This window comes from Notamacropus eugenii, chromosome 1 (assembly GCF_028372415.1).
Source record: "Notamacropus eugenii isolate mMacEug1 chromosome 1, mMacEug1.pri_v2, whole genome shotgun sequence".
NCBI classification, from domain to species: domain Eukaryota; kingdom Metazoa; phylum Chordata; class Mammalia; order Diprotodontia; family Macropodidae; genus Notamacropus; species Notamacropus eugenii.
Genome location: NC_092872.1, coordinates 527,836,358 through 527,852,036, shown reverse-complemented (window position 1 = coordinate 527,852,036; position 15,679 = coordinate 527,836,358). Strand labels below are relative to the sequence as shown.

Genomic DNA, 15,679 nt, shown 5'->3' with positions numbered 1-15,679 from the left:
GAACTTTTACTCCTGTATCTTTTCCCCTTCTTGCCCATACTATCATATGTACATACTGTAAGGAGTGTGTTCTCTTGAGTTTATTCATTCACATACATACACACACACACACACACACACACACACACAGAATAGGAAGCCCAAGTATTTAGGGGGTGAGGGAATGAGAAGCACAAATAGAAGTGACTACTCAGTACAAATTAGACAGTAAAAACTTTGCTAAGCTATTTTCTAGCTAAGGTTCTGTGGCCAACCTTGAGCCTTATGCCTGGAGCTTAGGACTGGGTGTTCCGCGTGAAGGATGGAAATGCCTGTCTGCTCTGTCTATTGCTAGTGTTCTATCCCTGACCAGGATGACTTTGTATTTGCTTTGTATCTGTGCATATGTTGTCTCCTCCAATTGACTATGGGCTCCTTGAAGTCAAGGACTGTTGTCTTTGCTTTTGTGTTCCTGGAGCCTAGGACAGAGCCTGACACATTATAAATGTTGAACTGGCATTTGCCTGTGGGCTGAATTCTGTGAAGTGACTGAGAATTTTTCTTTAAAAAAGGGGAGGGGCATTTTTAGGTTCACTTTCCCATCTCTAAAAAAATTTGGAAGGCGGTATGGCACCATATGGAAATAGCAGTAAACCTGGTATCAAGGGAATGTTGGTTCAGATTCATACTTTGTCCCTCACTAGCTGTGTGACCTCCATTTCCTCATCTGTAAAATGAGGGAGATAGACTTGATGACCTCAAAGGTGTCTTCTGGTTCTATAATTGTGATCCAGTTTCAATATTTGCATTTGTTTGTGGGCTTGTAGGTTATGACACCTGATCACAGATGACTTATGTGGAAGATAGAACCTAAGAACAAATATCTGCTTATATGATAGGAAAAGGAAGTGAGTACATCCTGGAGTGAGAGTAAAGAGTAACAGATGAACAGCTCAAGTTATGCACTGTCCCCCTAGAATAATAAAATAAGAAGAAGAAAGGCATCCAAAATGTTGGGAGAATCCTCCATGGAAAGACACAAACAGAATGACCCAGGATAAAAAGGATGGATTATAATCTGTGTGAGGGGATTCTTGCTCATCTCTTGGTGGAGGGAGGCGGATTTAGTAAGACTTATTGTTTTGGTACCATGATACCATGAGTCTACTGTGCTCTAAAGCAGGGTTTCTTAGCTTGGGGCCCTGGAACTTGAGGCCCCAAGTAGTCCATGAACTTGAGATGGGAAAAATCCACTTTATTTTCAGCATAATTGGCTTCCTTTGTAATTCTATTTATTTTATTTTGTACATTTAAAAATATTATTCTGATAAGATAGCTACAGACTTTACAAGATTATGACAGAGGGATCCATAATATTAAGAAAAGGGGATTAAGAACTTTTCTCTAAGAAGACTTATGATAAGCTCTGAATAAACCTGGGAGTGAATGGACCAGTGATCTTGGTCCAGAGTACCTGTGCAGATAAGTCTCACTTTCAGTGTGAGTGAGTTCTGAAGAAAAGATGTATTTGTTGGTTTGTGCCATGAGGCAAGCAGGTAACATGTCCAATTGTTCTTAACCCAGAGAAAATCAGGATAGGTAGGGTAGGCCCTCACCTTGGGTTGTGGAGGAATCAGGCATAGTACAGCTTAGGATATCTGGTTTAGGACTAGTGTTATGATTGTTGGTCTTGGGTTTTTTGTTTGTTTGTTTGGTGAGTGTTTCCACCCATCTCTCAATTCAAGGTGTCATTCATTGGTGATATCCTGAATTTCTGCCTGTAGAATTAAAGTGATGACCCAAGCCCCTGAATGGGATTGAATACTTTTATTGATTATTGAATTTTAAAATTGCCAGTACAATGCCCATTTTGGGGAGTTTTTCTTCCTCATTAGATGAAACACTTGTATTGTGTAATATGTTGTACTGATTTCTACTTGGAATTGGACATTAGTAGTTTCTGTTGAAGTAAACCATAACCACTTTTAATCTCTTGCCCATTAAAAGTTCAATTTTATTTTTTCTCTTTTGTAACTTTTGTGAGAAGCTTTACTGTGGAGCATTTGTCCTCTATTCTAAGATAATAATAGTTTCTTCAAGGACATTCTCAGACAATTATGAGATCCTGAACTGAGTAGTTATGAAATCAGAGCTCCCTTTCAAGATTGTTGAATGTGTGCCAATACTAAGCTGCCCCAAAGGCCAATCAAGAATTCAGAAAGGTTCTTTGTGAGTTCATCCATTTCTTCCCTGGCCAAGCAGCACTCTCAAAATGTTTAAAACCAAATTAATGTCAGATTTTGCTGATAATCCTGCTTACTATAAGAAAGCACAATCTAGCCTCAAAGGGCATCATGGCTGAAAATTCACTGCTGCCTGCTCTTCCAAAATATAGGAACTCAATGCTGTTGTAGAGAAACAAAGATTCCTCAGAGGCCAAAGTGGAGCACTGGAGGCAGTAGCATTATGACACTTTTTACATCATATTGGAATCCAGACAGTGTACTATATCCCCCAATAGCCGTCAATAAACCCCAAATGAATATGTTAGTTGTGTATTAGTCTCTACTTTGACTTTTTACTGGTATGGTAAAAACATTTAGTACATGACCGTCTATTTATAGAGCACTTGCTACTAAATGTTGAGCAATGGAAGGGAGACTAAACATCTTCCTGCATTCTGAAATTAGTCCTTGAATCCAGGATAACTAAGTAGGCTTTTCTCTTAAAACTACTCCTAGCTATACTAATCTGTTTCATTACTTAGGAACTTTTACATATGTTTTTCTATAGCTAATAAATCATAGGAAAAGCTATCCAATGATGATGAGCAGCAAAAGGTACTCAAGGATGATAGTGGCAGAGAAAAGGGGGCAAATAATTAGTGTTCATCTGAATTCAGATAGCCAACTTTGGTCAGACCCAGGAAGATCCAGGTGACTCATTTGGATTTTAGGAATCAACTCTTCATCTAAAGCTACTCACTTTGGATACCACTACTGCCTCTGGATCACTGAAGAAAGGAAAAACAAAATAAGCATTTATTAAGTACCTACTATGTGCTAAACACTATGCTAAGCACTTTACACATATTCTCTTATATAATACTCACAACAACCTTACGAGGTAGGTATTATTTCTATCCTTATTTTTATAGTTGAGGAAACAGAGGCAGATAAGATTAAGTCATTTGCCCAGGGTCACATAGCTAGTAAATATTTGTTGCCAGATTTGAACTTGGGCTTTTTTTTTCTGACCAAAGGCCCAGTGTATTGTACTACCCAGTTCTGAAATCAATAGCCTTGGCTATTGACTTTGACATCTGCTGTCAACACCACTTCTACAGGATCATAGGTTTGGAGATTGAAAGGGGTCATCTAATTAAAAGTCTCATTTTACAGCAAGGAAACTGAGGGATAAAGGGAGGAAATGATGTGCCCAAGGTCACATGGATGGTAATTAGAAGATCTAGGATTCGAACTCAGGTCCACTGACTCCAAATCTTTTGCCTACCGCACTACTGTTTCTATGTGAAGAGTTCTTTTGGATTTCAGCTGCGGATATCTCCCCCAGCTTTGGCTCTAAGAGTGAGAGCAGTGTCAATCTTCCCTGCTTTATACGTAGGACTACAAAAGTGAGGGTGGGACTCTCACATCTGAAGTAGTAACAAGGAAGAGTGGAAAAGGAAGGCAGGTAGAGGATTTTCTGGCAGGGTTGTATTTTGGCATGGAAATGTTGTTCATAAGGTAAATTTTTTTTAACCAATAAAGCTTTCCATTATTAAATAAAGATTTTGTTACATTTCAGGAAAGAACAGACAAAAAAGGAGAGAGGGAAAGGTCTGTCTTGAGGGCAGCCTCAGACAATGTGGACCTGGTGGGGAGAGGGAGACCCTCTGAGGGATCTGAATGATGGGACAAGGTCCTTCAGAGGACCAATGGACACAATTGGCTCCCTTTAATCTGGCCTCCCTGGAAGACTCCCCAAACCTAATCTTGTCTGTTCTCCTTTTCCAAGGCTCATCACCTGAGGGTAGGAGGCTGGGCAATCTTCTGTCATCCACAGAACAGAGATGGATCACATGTAGCAGGTCACCTGTGTTAGCCCTCATCCTGTTCTTCCTCCTCCCTTTCCATATCTGAGGAGGCAGAAAGTAAATATTCTTAACCTAAGGGCTGCCTATACCATAGTGAACTCTGTTTCTAGGAATACCCATCTAGTTACTTTTCTAGGGGAGAATCACCAGGGAAAGGTACCTGGGAAAGAACTGTAGCCTGAACTATGGCAAGAAATCCTGAGGACAGCTTATCTCAGAAGAGATCAATGTGACTAGGGCCAGGACCAAAATTGAATTTGGAGATAGACCTTGTTCTATTTGGTGGCCCCAGGTGGAGGCACCAGGAGTGATGGCTGAAGGTTGTAAAGGGCCAGATTTGGGGAGGAGTCCAGGAGTCTTCCTAACAAGTAAAGAGCTATCCATGAATGGAATGGGTTGCCTCTGTCAGAGGTGTGTGTGTGGGGTGTGTGTGGGGATTCCCCTTCCCTAGAAAGGGTTCAGAAGAGGCTGGAAGGCCACTTCTCTGATGTGTGATAGTGAAGACTGCTTCTCAAATATGAGCTGAGCAAGATGACTGCTCAGGTCTCTTGTATTCTATGATTCTGTGACAATGAAGGGTAATGATGTTTGGAGTCTCAGTGGAGGATAATATCCCTAAGAAGTAGCCAGGTGGTACAGAGTGGTTAGAGTGCTGGACCTGGAATCAGGAAGATGTGAGTTAAAATCTGGTCTCAGACACTTACCAGCTGTGTGACCCTGGGTAAGTCCCTTGCCCTCTGTTTAATTCAGTTTCCTCATGTGTAAAATAGGGGTAATAATAGCCCCTCCCTCCCAGGATTCCTGTGAAGACCAAATGAATAATAATTGTAAAGCAATTAGCACAGTGCCCAGTACATAGTAGGTGTTACAAAAATGTTAGCTATTATAATTATCATCATTAGGAGTCTAGCCAAGAGGAGAAGAAATAAAGACTACATTTCTCAGTTTCCATGAAGCTTAGCTAGGTCAGACCATCTGGTGGGAACACACATAGAACTTACATAGTCTTTGGGTTCAGGAAGGCACTTCAGATGGTATGGTAGAAAGAATCAGAAAAACCAGGTTTGGGTCATGCCAGCCATGTCTCTGTCAGTGTCTAATTTGGTGATAGTAGATAAATAATTTTCTCTCTTTGGGACTTAGTTTCATCCCTGTAAAGTGGGGAAAATAATCTTATATAATCTCTGTAAAAAGGGTGGGACTGGACCTAGGATTTCATTGGTTCAGGGAACTACCAATGGGGAAACTCCCTTTACCAGGGCCAACCAGTGCCTCTGTAACCTACGTAGGATATTAAAGGGTTAAATGACTTTCTGAGAGGTCCATAGCTATTGTGTGTTAGAGATAGGATCAGACCAAGATCTTCTGGTTTCAAAACTGACTCTCTAGCCCTTATCTCACATTGTCTCTTCAATCTATGTAATAGTGTATGTCAAAGAGTTTACCATGATAAAGGAATAGGGATACAGAAGGGAATTGTAGCTGTGATTTTGGTGGCAGAGAGAACTCCCAAGGGGGGGAATTCCTTCTATGGATACAGCACATCGTCTCTTCAATTTAGAGTCTTAGGGGTTGCCCTAGAGCATTGAGATGTTGCTTTAAGTTACTGTTAGAAATACCATACAAATATAAGTCATTATTCTTCTGATCTTGATTGGACCATGAAGTCTTCTCCAGCAACAAGGGGGTCAAGCCATATTACTCTAATGTAAAGTCAGTGTGCTGAAGTGAATTGGAACTGGGAGCTAGAGTTAGGAAGGCCTAGGTCCTAATCCTGACTTAGATACTCACCAGCTGTGAGACCTTAGGCAAGTCACTTAACTGCCTCATTTTCCTTCTCTATAAAATGAAGGTAATAATAGTGCCTACCTCCCAGGGTTGCTGTGAGGATAAGATGACATAGTATTTGCAAAGTGCTTTGCAAACTCTAAAACCCTGTGTAAACACTAGTGATTATTGTTTTCTTAAAAGGAAAAAAGCTGCTGGATAGAAAAGAAGGGAGTAAGGATGGAGCAGCTGAGCTTTGGACTTTGGTAGGGCATTAGAGGATTCATTAGCAGGACATTAACACTGCCTTTCCCACCAGTCCTTTAGACACTGCTCCGAAAGCAGGGCATCAGAGTGCTTCAGTGCATGAAGAGGTCCTTGGTGGGTGGCAGTGTGCTCACCTTCCACACCACCCACCTTGCTAATTTGTGACCAATGTATGATGTGGAGGGGGAGAGAGGATAGCTGGCATTGAGATGTGTGTTGTCTATGTTTGGGGGCAGTGGAAAGGGAGATGGACCAGGGTCATAACGTCATGAGTAGTAAGAGGCCCAGAAACACTGCCAGAAGAGCTAACCTGGTTTGAACTTGAAAGATTGTCATCTGGAAGAATATTTAGACTTAGCTCTATTTATTCTCTTTATGTTTATTCTTTAGGTACACATTGTTCCCCCTGATAGAATGTCAATTCCTTGAGAGTATGGGTGTTTCTTTTCCTTTTATTTGTATCTCACAGGAGGCACTTAATAACTGTTTGCTGATTGATTGACTCCAGAAGGCAGAACCAGGATGATGGGGGTTGAAGTTACATGGAGGCAGAGCAGCTTGGTGTAATTAGGAAGATCTGTCAAAATATGGAATGGGCTTCTTTGGGATGTAGTGAATTACTCATTGCTGGAAGCATTCAGGCTGACGCTGGCTGACCACCTGCCAGGAATATGTAGAAAGGATGAGATAACAGGTCAGATGACCTCTGAGGTCCTTTCTAACTTGGGAATTCAATGATTTTAGTTGGGAGGCAGTGTGGTATGGTAGAAAGATTTGCTTTGGGTTCAGATCTCACCTCTGACGCTTACTGCCTGTAAATCTTAGTCCCGTAAGCCTCAGTTTCCTCATCTGTTAAGATGAGGGAACTTATACTGGATGACCTCCAAGATCCCTTTCATTTCTAAGTCTGTGATTCAAGTTCCCTGGCCCTGGTCACTGTCTTCTCTCCCTGTCTCCATCTCAGTCAGTGAAGAGGTAAATTGGATGGTAGTCACTCCTGATACCTTTATAAGGAATATAATGGAAAGAGTCTGTTGTCCTTGCTCTTAGAAGGCTTGAGGTTGTGCAGTATCCTTTATGACCTGTATGACTTTAGGCATGTTAATTAACTTCTCTGAGCTTTGTGGGGATCCTGATCTGTTGTGGGGAAGTACTTGTGAACTAAAGGTGCTTATAGAAATGTGAAAGGTGCTAACTACAGTCTTGAGAAGTTTCTTCTTGAGAGCAAAGCTGTTCCAGGAGGCATCAAGAAACCTGTCTAGCCTTTCTCCAAAGCCTCCCTAGAGGTAGTAAGACCACCTTGGTGGAGGGGTGCCTGGAAGTCACTGTTTCCTACACTTGGAGTAGTTTCCTAGTTGGGTATGAATGGAGGAGCAGGATGAAGAATATAAAAACTGTCTAATGACTTTGAAAGACTTGAGAACTTTGATCAATGTTGTCACCATTCATGATTCCAGATGACTAATGATGAAACAGACTATCTGCCTCCTGATAGAGCTACATGATGCAGAATGAGACATACATTTTTGGACATGGCCATTGCAGGAATGTATTCTGTTTGATTATGCACATTTATGACAAGAGTTCCCCCACCACCACCATGGGGAGACAGAGGGAGATAAAATAAATACTTATTAACTGAAACTTAAATTAAATATTAAAAAAGTTACAAACAGCCCCAGAGTTTAGGAGTTGCCAGTGAGACACTCAACAGCTTGGTCTAGAGTGCCTCATCCTGGCACAAGAGCAAATGGGGACAGCTGAGGAAACATGCCATGTTCCCACTCTCTCCTCTGTAGAAGACCTTCCTTGTTTCCTTGGTCACTCTGCTATGATTTTTTTTAATGAGGTTGGTTGCCAGGCAGCTCACCTCTGCCTTGGGAGTCCAGACAAGTGAGAAGAGGGGAAGATCCCAGATGGCAGAGACCTTGTTAGGTAAGCCACCCTGTTCACCATGCAGGGAAGGATGCTCAGTTAGGAGCATGCCAGTGGATGAAACATACCATGAGAAAACCTGGGGATCCTGAGTCCTCAAAACAAGCAGGTTGTCTTCTTGTATTGGGTTAGATTTGCCCTCTCTGGTCCAATCCATTGCTTTTGTCAGTGGGCCCAAGTTAGCCAGCAAGAGAACACTGGGACATGGAATGAGAGCAGGGTGATTCCATTCCCTCTGCCAAACCTGAATGGAGGTCTAGCTTCCAGGGTAAAGGTGACAGAAGTAGCCGGAGGCTTTCCCTGGTCTGAATGTACAGAATTTATTAGTTGTCATTTTTAGTGTGAAGATGGATAGGTAGGAAGAGTTGAAGGGATGCCTCTGTGAATCTCCAGCACTCTCGAGGACAGTGGTTTCAGAGGCTGGGGGAGGGGGCTAGAGATGGGGGTGGGGGGGATTTTCCCACATGTATTGCATATTTAATTGGCAGTGTGCCTAGGGATAAGGCATCAGGGAAGCAGAGAGGCTACCTGCAAAAGGAGAGCAGTTTGAGGAGGGGGAGGTAGAGGGAGCAGGGGGACAGGAGAGAGACATGTCATTTTCATTCCTGGTTGAGGACCCTTGGCATTCTGCAGTCACTCCCCTTCCCATCTTTTTTTTCTTTTCCCCATCATTTCCCTGAATTTACTGGTCCTATGTATATGATTCTCCCTGGTAGAAAAGCAGGGTGCTCCCCATGTCTGCTGTGCTGCCGGGGCAACGTTCAAGGACTTGTGGGACAGGGCATCTCATAGGATGGGCCTGTGGGTTATGCACAGGATGAACACAGTCAGCCCTACAGATTTACAGATGAGACAAAGAGAGAGGCAGGGGTACGTGGGAGGGAAGGGCATCTCCCTGTGTAGCCCTCAGACATCCAATCCTTTCCTCACCATTTATTATTGCTTCTTCTGCAGGCATGTGGATGGCCAGCCTAGTAACAGTCAGTACGCCCAAGGAGACTGACCCTCTGCTCTGTGGGATGGGACAAATGCATTATTTTTCCCTTAAGCAGGGACCAGAGGGGCTCATGTAGACCACCTTCAGCTTCTTGACTAATGCTTTCCTCCTGCCTCCCTGCACTCCTGGAGGCACCTGTTGGTACTAGATTGTCTGGGTTGAGACAGGGGGTTGTGACTTCACTTTTGCCTCTTTTGCTTTCCCTGGGACTCTGGGGCAGGCTACGGTACAAGCAGACCATTAGCTAACAAGCAGACCAGTAGCCTCTTCTGACTTATATAGTCAAAAACTTCACAAAAATAATTCCTCGGCCTCTGATGGCTGTCCCACCTGGATGGGCAGCCTGGGGCAAATCCCACCTAACATTTCCATAGAGGTGAATGCTGTTGACAGTGCACACCCAGCCTGGAGACCTTGATCCCTGGAGCCAAAAGCTTCCACCTTAGGCGAGGTGGTAGAGAGAGAGGCAATGTCTTAGCCAAAAGGGAGGAGAAGATGTAGAAGGGGAGCACGCAGCAGAAGAAAGGGAGGAACAAAGCCTCACTGATTTATCACGACTGCCCTGGGGAGGGGGGAAGGTCAGCAGCCCGCATGTGGTTACCTACTGCTTGGATGTGAGGGCCTTGGGGCATTACCGGCACCCGCACACTGCTCCATCTCTGTCTCCTCCTCCCTGCTGGTGCCCTAAGTCACACCCTACACTGCTGCTGTCCTTCGCTGAGATTTGTCCTATTCTAAGGGTAAGGTACTGATTGGGACAACTCTGTTTGAAAAAGCCTGCAGTACTTGGAGGCAGAAGAGAAGCCAGCCACACTGGGGAGGGCTGCACCCCTCCCTGTTTAACAGCTTTTCTCTCTGTTTGGAGCTTGAACAATTTTTCCTCCCCTGTCACTAGACAGATGGGCATCTATTCTGTACCTAAAGGGAGCAGATGTGCCCACCTAGGCAAAGGCAGAGCCAAACTTTGCCTGCCAGACAAAGGTTACATCAACAGAATGATGAATTTGCCTCCTTTTCAGGTTTCCACTGTTCTCCCGCCTATAACCCTGGATCTCTGATTCCCTGAACCATGAAATCTCCTGGCTTGGTACCATGTTCCTGCTCAGAAGCTGCCATAGCCTTCTTGGCTACATTGATTTGATCAGGATTTGGGGTGGGAAGTAGTCAGGAAAGGGTAAAGGACTCAGTCCCAGGAAAGAGGGCCAAGATGTCCTCCACTCTCATTTTTCTGTTGTTCTCTCCTTGATGGCATGTTTGGAGATCTTTCAGAAGTTCTGCCTCAAGAAAGCTGGAAGACACTAAGGTCCCCTCACTGAGGGCTCCCCCATTCACAGGCAGCTTCAGATGTGGAGGTGGAGGTTCCAAGGATCCCATGCCTACAGAGGTGCTGTTCTGGCCTGGGGAGGGGCTTCAGGATGACTTGCTGACTAGTCAGTAGCTACCTGCTCTTTGAAGGGCAGCAGTGGTCAGGTCCCAGGGCCCTGGAGTTGGATGACATCTTTGGGGTTTGGCTCCAAAATTGCCTTAGTGTAGGAGGTACACGTTTGGGGCGGGAGAGCAGGTAAAGATTCAGGAGAAATGGTCAGCTGAGTCAGCAAGGGACAGGCAGGGTATGGGGGTTGAGAAGGTATTGAAATGGGGGTCGCTACCGATCCCCACTTCCAAGGAAACACACTAAGCCCTTCCACCATGAGAAATAGGACTGAGTTTTTCCACTCAAAAACCCCAGCTTCGTTCTCAAACATAAGCACTGGAAAACATTCCCTTTGCTTACTCTCTTTTCTGCCTCCTCTCTGCTGTACATTCCCTCTTTGCAAAGCCATGCAAAAACAATATAAAACAAGGCCTGGGGTGGGGAGATTGTAAGGCGTAACTCAGAGCAGGAGACATGTGATGGGGGAGCTGAGGAAACTGGGGAGTGGGGGCCAACAAAAAGTCACTGGCCCCAGACAAGGAGGGAAGGAAGGACTTCACAGTCAGGACAACTGTAGGACGCCAATGCTGAGAGGTATAAATAGAGATGCAAACAAACACTTAACACAGAGAAGTCCCATTCCAGGGGGGCTGTGGTGAGGGAGGGGTGGGTGGATAGGCCTTTGAGAACAGCTGAGACTCAAGGGCCAGGCCCACAGCTCCTCAAATTTCCAAAGTTATCAAAGGTTTCCCCTTTGGACCCCTTCTGGTCCCATCCCCCACCAAGTTTCACATTTCTTGGAATTTTTCAGAGCATGGAGAGAGTATAGAAAGGTCTTGGATGCAAGAAGCCCCTAGGCATAGGCCCTAGACTCAGGGCAGGTTGGTGGGGCAGGCACGGTTGGAAGTCTTCCGAGCAGCCTAGGAGCCCTCTACTCCATCAACCAATGGTGGGTGAGCAAACCCCTAGGCCGATGCCTGCAGATCCACCCAGACTGTGGCTATGTAGGTACTACCCCGGCTCTGCCTACATAGAGACATGGAGCTTATTTCTTTAATAGATGATTGGAAGCCAACCTTTGTGGGCCCTTCTTTTTCTACCACTCCCTTGCCCTCCCTCCCCCCTTCCTAGGCCTGTGTGAGTGGGTTGGCTCCTTAGCCTGACCCACAACCAGCCCCCAGTCACACTGAGCTGCGGCGTTTCATGAGGCCACGGAAAGTGGACAGGCTGTGAAGACCAGTGGAAACAGAACTGATGGCCGAGCGCTGGGCCGTGCAGAGGCAGCGGTGAGAAGGAGTGTCGACATAGCGGCCACCCCCGGGGGATGACTGGCTCTGCTCCACACAGGTGTCAGAGGTGGACAGGTCCCGGGGGATGATCATGGGGATGGAATATTGTAGCTTCTCCCTACTCTTGTACCACAGGCAAGAGCACATAGACTGGAAATGAAGCACCTCAGCATAGACATTACGGAAGCCCCCACTTCCAGCGATGGTGGAGGACGCGGTGTCTGTGGTGTGGATGCTGCCCCCTGCCTGCCCGTTGCGAGTCAGTAGGGCCCGGTGCTCGGCGTCCCGCTTTTCATCCTCCGCGTTCATCGTCATGAAGCGTAAGACCACAAGGTTGAGGAAGGCGCCGATGACTGTGAGCCCCGTGAGGATGTATACGAAACTGAAGGCCACATACTGGGGCTGAGTCTGCAGAGCTTGGTCCTTCTGCAGGGCCACATAGTCCCCAAAGCCAATGGTAGTCAGGGTGATGAAGCAGTAGTAATAGGCCTGGAAGAAAGTCCAGTGCTCATAGTAGGAGAAGGCGGCTGCTCCAATACACAGAGTGCTGATGCAGGAGAAGAAGCCGATGATGACCATATTGGCCATGGAGACATCCGACCGCCGCATTCCCAGCCCTTTCTTGGCTCTGTGCAGCAAGTACTTCACAAAGGTGTTGATGCGTTCACCAAGGCTCTGGAACATAACCAGGGTGAGGGGGATGCCCAGCAGGGCGTAGAACATACAGAACACCTTCCCACCATCTGTGCTTGGGGCCGCATGACCATAGCCTGGAAGAAAAGAGAGGACAGACTGTGATTCCTTCCTTTCTCTCCCAAGTCCTTCACTTTGCCCACCTTGAGCTGCCTGCTCCCTACCAGCACAAGGAAGGGAGAAGGCTTGTAGATGGATGGAAGGAATGAAGAGAGGAAGGGCCAGTTTTATTTTATCTAGTGCTTTTTGTTGATATGGTCTATTGAAATAAAAAGAGGGAAACTGAGGCATGGAGAAGCTCCTGGAGGATTTTTCTTATTAGGATCCCCAGTCTAAAAGAGACCTCAGAGGTTACTTAATCCAATCCCTTCATTTTACAGATGGGGAAGCTGCCTGGGAGCTTCATAGTGTGATAGATGTGAATCTGGAAGAGACATTTGAAGACATTTAATCCAACTACTTCCTTCTATACATCAGGAAGCTGAGACCCTAGAGAAATGACCTTCCCCAGGTCACATAGCAGCAGAGTCAAAGTTTGAGCTCAGTTCCTAACAACTACACTTAGAAGGAAGGTCCATTTGGGGAGTCCCTAAAGATCTAATAAATGATACATTAGGCAAGGGTTCAGTGAGACTAGACAGGGACTTCAGATTTTCCAAGAAATGGGGAGAGGGGACTCATGCCATCAGAGAGCTATTGGAACTGTTTTCCTATAGCCCAGAGAAGCTCCCACCCCTTACCCTGCCCCTCAATCCTCCCTACTGATTAATATTCACCTCCCCATACTTTGAGTACCCATCCCAGCTTCTGTTCCCAGGTGAGAGGTGACCATAAACTTCAGTCCTGGGGCAGAATCCCAAACTCTCACATGACATTCTAAGTTCTACAGGAAGCAGGTGGGCCCCTGGTGCCACTCCATCCCTAGTATTAAAGGCAGAGACCTCAGGAGTCTTGGCCTGGGCAACCATACCTGGGACTCCAGTCAATCACCAATAGTCTTAATCAAAAATTCTGCCTGACTCATAGGATGTTTCACCACCACCACCACCACCACCACCACCACCACCACCACCACCACCACCACCACTACCACCACCACCACCACCACTACTACTACTACCACTACTACTACCACTACTACTACTACTACTATTACTATTATACTTATCTAGCCTGCTGGACCTTGGGCTCCTCAAGATCAGCATGATTCCCTCTTCCCCCTCTTGCCTCTTCCCATTCTAGCCCAGAGAGTTGATGGGCCTTGTTCAATCAGCAAGTTATGCAAGAGGATGAGGTAAAGTCCTTGTCCATTGGCCTTCCCTCAAAGGCACCTGAATCACAGTTAACACCCCCCCCCCCCAGTGCTGACACAAAGCCCCACACATAGTAGGTACTTAATGAATATTTCAGTCACTCAACCAACAAACATTTATCAAGTGCTTAATGTGTTCCAGTGCTGGGAATACAAAGGTGACAGTGAAACCTGCCCTGCCCTCAAGGAGTGTATATAGATTCTGAATACATGAATGGATGCTGCTCAGTCCCTTAATGTTACTCATAGAATCTCTGAGTTGGGAAGGGATACAGGGGCTACTCATTCTACCTTTGGATAGCCCTACTCTGAGAGAAGGCTTTCCCCCACCCCACCCCTTCTAAGGGACTTGAATTTGCTTCTCTGAAGCATCCCTTCATTGTTTCTAGTTCAGCCCTCTGGCCCTAAGTAAAACTGTTCCACGTGAAAGCCTTGGAGGCAGCTATCACACTAACCCTAAGAGAAAGAGCATGTGCCAGAGTTCATAGATCTAGAACTGGCACGTTAGAGACCATCTAATCCTATCCCCTCATTTTGCAGATGAGGAAATTGAGGCACAGAGACCAACTTGTGGTTTGATCGAGGTCATACAAAGGAAGGATTTGAACCCACGTTCCCTAACTTCAGATTCAATGTTCTTTTCCATCAGTGTACTACACTGGTAGGCATCCTTCTTTTCTCATGGCTAACCTTCTGCAAACCCTCATTTGGCATGATCTCTAGTCTTCTTACCTCTCTCTATCTCCTCCTCCAAACATACTCCCATGAATCTCTGGTCTACCTAAAGTGAGGCCCCTAACCATGACAGACTCTTGACTTAGGGCCAGCCTGGCTTCCCTGGATCTAGGATCCTTGGGTAACCTCTTGAATCTTAAACACCAAATGCAGTGCAACAGCAGTCACACCTGTGTGTGGGAGGCCCAGGGCAGTTATGGTGAGGATCCTGCCTCAGCCATCCTGTGAAAGGAGTGGCTGCTGTAGCCTCTGTTTCCTAGATCTAGCCAAGCCCAGGAAAAGTTCAGCATCTTGGCTCTCCTTGTCTGGCTCACCTACTTCAGGGAAGAGTGAGAACATATTGTGCCTACCAGCTCTGGGCCCTATCAGCCAAACTACAATTCACCTTGACAGCTGGGCTGAGCAAGACAGAAGTTAAATGGCTTGTTCTTGCCCTTGGCCCTGGCCTTCCCCTTTGTTCTGGACACTGGCACTGGGAGGGTTACACATGTTCCGAGAGCTGGCAGCTAGCAATTCTGGTGTCTGAGTAGAATTCAACTGGAGGGAGAAAGGAGACCCCAGACCCCAAGACACAAGGCCCCACTGGAGGAAAAACTCTGGGATACCACTCAATGATGGAAAGGCAGAGAACAATATACCCAGGAGATAGGCATTATTATTATCACCCCCATTTTATAGTTGAGGAAACTGAGGCAGACTGAAATTAAGTGACTTGCCCAAGCTCATACAGTTTGAAAGTATCTGAGACCAGATTTGAACTCATATTTTCCTGACTTATGCTCTATCCACTGAACTACCTAACTGCCTCTAGATAGAAGGAATATCTTCACCAGTAGTTCCTAAATCAATAAAATTGAAGATCTAAGAAATTCCTGCTAAGTACAAAGCTCACTTGCTTCTAGATGCTAAAGGATTATAAGGGTCATTTCCTTCTAATTTCATAACTCTGATTTTATGCAACAAAACCCCAGCTATCTCTCCATAGTTTCTGCTCTGCATTCTCATCGTGATGTGAAGAACCGATCTTCTTTCTATTTAAAAACCTGCATTCTATCTAAATGTGTTTTAAAAAGTTAAATTCTGGTATTGGATGAACTCTTATGAGTTCTAGCTGATGCTACTTTGTATCATTAGTTATCTGCTTATGTGTGTCTGGGCTCCCCAACTAGATGATTCCTGGGCAATCCCAAACTGC

The 15,679-nt window shown here is 45.5% G+C and overlaps 1 protein-coding gene across 1 annotated transcript in view; it reads right to left on the bottom strand.

Moving 5' to 3' along the window:
• Positions 1-11,494: 11,494 nt before the first annotated feature.
• Positions 11,495-15,679, bottom strand: part of KCNK3 (potassium two pore domain channel subfamily K member 3) — a 60,254-nt gene continuing 56,069 nt past the window's right edge. Inside the window, exon 2 of the mRNA XM_072633948.1 lies at positions 11,495-12,514. Within this exon, the coding sequence (XP_072490049.1) occupies positions 11,637-12,514 (878 nt within the window). The 3' untranslated portion in view covers positions 11,495-11,636. The remainder of the gene's footprint in view (positions 12,515-15,679) is intronic.